Source organism: Haplochromis burtoni, unplaced genomic scaffold (assembly GCF_018398535.1).
Source record: "Haplochromis burtoni strain Fernald_Lab_line unplaced genomic scaffold, NCSU_Asbu1 Contig_596, whole genome shotgun sequence".
NCBI lineage: Eukaryota > Metazoa > Chordata > Actinopteri > Cichliformes > Cichlidae > Haplochromis > Haplochromis burtoni.
The window spans coordinates 207,644-213,770 of NW_024582957.1; the positions used below are offsets into that span (position 1 = coordinate 207,644).

Here is a 6,127-nt window from a genome sequence, read left to right on the forward strand (position 1 = left end):
TTAAGAGATTTTATATTTTAATGTCTGTGACTTTTACTGAACAATGCCTAACTCTAGCTTGCAGTCTGCTAATTTGTTAGCAGTACTTGACAGATGTACAAATGTGTTCATAAAGATTTAGTCATACAGACAAGCTTCTTATCACATGAAAGGTTGTCTTTTATAAGACGTGCCATACTTACTTTGTGTGTTTAATCTGCTTGCTGATAAATATGAGGCTCGTATCAATCTTCTCATGTCATTCTCAAAGCTAATTATTTAGAGTTTTTTATTAGATCAATAAAGAATGACAGAAAATGAATTATTTGGATTCGACTGAAAAGTTTTCTTTTGACTTTCTATGGAAATGTTTTTTTCTGGCTTCATTTTACTAGATTACACAGTTAAGTTGAACTAAAAAACACTGTAGCATTAATACAACATTATCCCAATAGAACAACTAATTAACATCCAATGAAGTGAGTAAAGTGGGATGAACGATAATGTTTACCAGCAACAAGTTCTTGGTTAGCTCCCAAAACGTAGCTCTGCGTGGCTCACTGTTAGTATCCGTGAGCTTTCTTCTGTTTCTCTTTCTCTGAATCAATTCATTTGATGAACTCCCCTTTCGGAGCCCAATTATTGGTAACCATGGAGGCCTGATGAAACCGGTCTGACGACACAAATGTTTCCTGAGAACACAAAGGGCCTTTTGTTTAGCTGATCTCCCAGTCAGTACTGAAAGGCAGATCAGCATGCGAGCCTGTTCTGCTAGGCTTACGATGAAAGGGCAAAGGGGTGAGGTGTATTGATAGAACTGTTGGGATGGACATGTCAGGGTCTTACAATGTCTGTGTCTGTGTTTTGGTTTTTGTTACTGTGGCTGGTTTGATGTTTTTCTTTGCTGGTGTCAAATCTCTTGATTCACTCGTCTTTCCTGTGTGGAACAAACAAAGAGAAGAAAGGAGTTGTAAAGTCCATTTACTATAGGGTTTATTTAGACTTTTTATGATTTCTACTGTGTGTCTGTTAGCAAAACATGCCATGAAGGAATATTTGTCCCTTCCGACATACTAATAGTAGTTTTTCAGGCCTGATTACTGGCAGATCTATTAGATCAAGTTGAAGTAGGCTAAAAGCAACACATCATGACATAGTCTAAAGAAACTGCTGAGAAACAGAGTTATTGATATTAGTCTGGAACGGGTTACAAAGCCACTTCTAAGGTTTTGGAACTATTATCCTCAAGTTGAGGAAACTTGGAACAACCTGTGGTCAGTTGTGAACCTTCCCGAGAGTGGTTAGTGCCATTATTATGTTGCATTGGCAACCCATTGACAAGGTCACAAAAGAACCCAAAACATCTAAAGAACTGCAGTCTTCACTTGCCTCATTTAATGTCAGTGTTCATGATTCAGCAACAACAAAGAGACCAAGCAAAAATTGCATTTATGGAAGCATTCCAAGGTTAAAACCACTGCTGACCAATAAGATCACAAAATGACTTTTTCAGATAGGGCCAGGTAGGTTTGGATTTTATTCCCCCTTAATACATGAAGCCCCTGTTAGTATTGACTCAGGTTGTAGTACTCTAATATGATTTGTTTGATGATTTGAAACACTGAATTGTACGCCTTCATATTGCTCAAGATAGCAAATGGCTCAATAGAGAGTAGAGTAAGAAGACAATCCTACCTGCCAGGAAATTATGAATTTAAAACCTGTTTCAGCGTTGAGACTCAGAACAAAGAAAAACAAATGAGAATGTTATATTTATATCTTTGTGTCACAGTCAGAGTGTTGAGTTGGATATTTTTGGATCAAAGCACTGTTTTCTATTTTAGCAATGAAATCTGACATTGCACATAAGATTTTTAGGTGTTTATTAGTCATGAGATACAAGTATAAGATATGAATAAAGGGCTCATAGAAATTAAACAAATCACTTTGGATTTTATCAACCTTATAAGCAGTTTTCTACCATATATTAGGAGTATTACTCCAAACACATATCTTCTACAGTATAATCTAATATCCTTTTCTGTGTCCCTGTGTGTGCCCCCTCCAGTGTTTCAGCAGCAGGCTGTCCACAGCCCTCTGGAGCAACAGAAGCAGAAACAGAAGCAGGGTAGCAGTGGAGGACCTGTCGCCTGCCAGAACTGTGGAAAGCCCTGCAAAGGGGAGGCACTCCGAGTTCAGAATAAACACTTTCACATTAAGTGTTTCATCTGCAAAGGTATGTAACACCAAATCAGAGCCACAGCCAAGACATAATGCAGATGCATGAACTGCACAATGAGATGGGATGTTACAAAAATGTTTTTGCAATATTGTGTGTGTTAATGTGCATATTGCAGCACATATCCTGGTCAATAGTCACTCCAAGAATCCTCACAGCATTACTGGAGGCCAGGGTAATGCCAGCAATAGTATCTAGTTAGACACCATGTGGCTGAGATTTAGAAGACTGAATAAAAAAGCATTGGTTTATCGTTTTTCTATGTACTGTGATAGCACATCTACAGTTGAGCAATACAGTCATTATTAATGGATTGGTCAAAGCTAACCAGCTGTAGGTGTGAGTGTGAGTGCATTGTGTGTGTGTGTGTGTGTGTGTAATTGAGGGGTAGGGTGGGAGTGAGGGGATTTTTTCGTTGTACATATAATCTGGGAGGCTAGCTGCAAGTGTCAGAAACTTGAAATGTGAGCATGTTCCATTTGTGTGTATGTGTGTGCTTGTGGGTGGGTGGTGGATGTTTTTCTTTTTTCTTTTCACATGTGACTTTGAGTGTGTATTTTCACCACTCCCAGGCCAGACTCCCAGCTCGATTCTTGTGTCAGACTGCTGTTGTTGTCAACACACGCTCCGGTTGCTAGGCAATGGTTGGGGTCGCTAAAGTGTCGGCAGCTTCCTGGAGTTTAATCTTACACTGACCAGCAGACTCCCTGTCTGTACATTTACGCCCCGCCATTACCACCACCTCCATCTTTAACTCTGTTATCAGGTGATAAAGTGGCAGTGTTTGCATTGCCATCACAAGGTTACAAGTGTACTGCACTCAGTGGTCAGCTTGTTTTTGTTTAACTTAACAGATGATTCCTTTTTACTGCAAGTTGTAGCTTAGATTTAGCATTTAGTTGTAGCATAGTTTTGGCCATTATTGTTGCGTAGACCAACACTGCATATTATGGTGCATGCTACAGACTACTGTATTTATAGCCTGTATGGCACAAAATAGTTAATAAAAAATGTCATCTTTGTGGCTATTAATTTAAAAAGTCTGATTTGTCAATAATGACAGCATCTATTAAGCTGTCACGCTTTACTGATTGAGCTGTTCCTTGATGAAGAGCTTTTATGATTGGTTTGAAAAAAAGGAGCAAATTGAGGTGATTCATGCCAAGTATTCAGTGAGTATGCTAATACCAACACACAACAGTCAGAGGAGCTATGTAAGGGTTCTCTTTACCCCACCCAAAAGTGCTTGGCTGTTCCTCCCATCTATAAATCTAAAGCATGACCACAGTAATTCAATTTCCAACGAATCTGGCCTGTTAAATGTGCTGATTATCCCAGCATTGTGAGCGCTAGGTGGGGAGTCAGGTTCGGTTAGTTATTAAAACTTCCAGATGTGGAATGATAGGAGTTTGAAACGTTTGAGTATGCCAATAAAATAAACCATAGCAGGCTTAGTGGCAATGGCGCTTTTCAATCCGCAGTTTGAAATTTAACATCAAAGAAAAGAGGAGACACCCAAAGGAGTGGTAGCAGCCTAATTCAACAAAGTGTAATGCTCATTAAGATTTTAGGTTTTTCTCTCAGTGCATGCGTCATGGAAGAGAATCATGGCCCCTGATTTTATTACAGTATTATCATCAGTTGCCTTTAGCCTGGGTGTTAGCCAAGAGGTTAACAGTGGCCAGATCTGAAGCAAGGAAACCTCAAAGCTCAGCTAGCTCTATTTAATATATCAAGATTTCTGCAGGTTTATCATAATATACATAGTAGTAACATATATTCAGCATATACAACTGACAGTGTGCTTTCAAGTGACAGCAGTTACTTACTAAAGTGATTAAGACAGTACAAGTACCTTCTAATGAATGTATTTCACTATATTTAGACGGGTTTCAAAGATAAGACATCATCAGTGTAATTTGAAACAAAGAGGAGTGACAATATATAGAAACCAGGTGAGGCCCAAATGCCAATCACAAACAAGAGCTTTCATTACATAAAAGGAAACATCTGCAAAAGCCTCAAAGGGTAATGAATGAGAAGATAACCAGAACCACGTGGCATCACTCACTGATAGAAACCAACTGACAGCATATAAAAAATATACTTTTTGAGATATCAACATCAAAATATTATTAACAACTGACATAGAAAAAATATAACAACTTCTGGGGACTGCATTAGACTAAAAACAGAAAAATATTAGAAACAAAATAAGAACTGAATTGAAATCTGTGTCTCATATTGGATCTCTCTCTCCCCTCAACCCAAGCTGGTGATAGATGCCCCTCCCAATGCCTAAATCTGCTGGAGGTTTCTTCTTGTTAAAATTTGTAAGAATTAAACTAAAGTTTTTCCTTCCCATTATCGTCAAGTGCTGGCTGATTGGGGTGGTCTTTTTTCTGTATTATTATGGAGTCTTTACCGCATTGAGGAAACTGTAATTTGTTGCTATATAAATAAATTGAATGTGGTTGGACCAGATAAGCTAATTTTCTGAAACACTTCACTGGATTCACGTAACCCTCCAAGTTGAAGATGAATCATTGAAAATCATATGTGGCATATGTGGGATAAAGTCCCACATAGAACTTTAATTGTCTTAAATATATTTTTAAAGAAAGAAGAGGACTTTGTCTTTCTTATTTTATTATAAACATTTGACAAACATCCCAACCACCCACCCCCTTCATTAGTGATGAGCACTAATTGGTGTTTTTATTGTAGCTTCCAGCAACACCTAAGTGTGTGCTTGAGGAAGTGTGAAGACTGTGGCCTTCTGTATATCCTGTTTTGTCTGTGTCTCATATATCTTTAATCTAGCAGTGAGACCCCATCAACAGCAGACAGCTGCAGACAATACGACCTGGCCGAACAGCTCAGACAGACATTTATCCCCTTTCTGTTTTTACTCGCTTGAATGGCCATCACATCATCCAAACAGCATTTGAATACAGCGGGGAATACTCAAATGTGAAAATATGTGGACACACCCTAAAACAGATAAATGAGAAGTGTTAGGAAGTTCGCAGCTAAGAAACAGAGGGAAACTGAACATGTGCTTTACAGGAAATTATTTGATTTTTTTCGCTTTAAATTATGCCATTCAGTAGCTTCAGAACATTTTTTTCAAACTTTTCATAGTTCTAGTAAATGTTAAATATATTTCTCCCTTTTTTCTGTATCAAATCTGCAAGAGCTAAGGCCCATTGCAGTTCTTCCTTTTAGGGTCTATTTTACCTGATGTGTAGTATATAGTTTCCCAGCATGTACTGCGAATTGTCCCAATGTGTGCCAACATGTTCTCATCCCAAAACGTAACATATCGACATTATGTGACAAATCGTTGGTATGTTACGCTTTCGGCGGACAAAATGTCTGCATGTTATTTATTCAGAGACATGAGAACCGTTTGGAATGAACCTAGAGATCTACATTTATTTTACATTCTGATCATCAATCGCTTTGGAAAACACTATGAGATACGGTTACGGTTATGGTTAATGTTAGGGTTAGGGCTGAAATACACGGCTGGAGCGTGTGGTACCACCACAAGTGTCATTCTGTTGGATTCCATCCACAATCTGGAGCATGTCAAGGAACTATAAGACACCTCGGGATGTGACAAATTGTTGGTATGTTATGCGCTGGGAATGAGAATGCCCTCAAGTGTGCATTGTGTTGTCTAACACACACAATTTAAATAGTATTAGTCGTATACAACATAGAACTTAGTGAAAGATTAGATTTAGAGAATAAACCAACAGCAGGGCTCGCAAAATCGCTACCCCGACGTCCCGGAGCTAGCGATATCTCCGGTCGGGCGACGAAAATCTATCTCAGCCCCGCCCGTCGGGTTATCATATAGCTAGCTCCGGCTATTACTACAAAAATAAACTACTTGCTTAC

The 6,127-nt window shown here is 38.7% G+C and overlaps 1 protein-coding gene across 2 annotated transcripts in view; it reads left to right on the forward strand.

Annotated features, from left to right (window-relative positions):
* ablim2 (actin binding LIM protein family, member 2) overlaps positions 1 to 6,127 on the forward strand; it is a 99,868-nt gene that overhangs the window by 29,054 nt on the left and 64,687 nt on the right. For both annotated transcript variants that reach the window (XM_042214645.1, XM_042214644.1), the window contains exon 2: positions 2,048 to 2,215. In XM_042214645.1, coding sequence (XP_042070579.1) covers positions 2,048 to 2,215 — 168 coding nt within the window. The remainder of the gene's footprint in view (positions 1 to 2,047; positions 2,216 to 6,127) is intronic.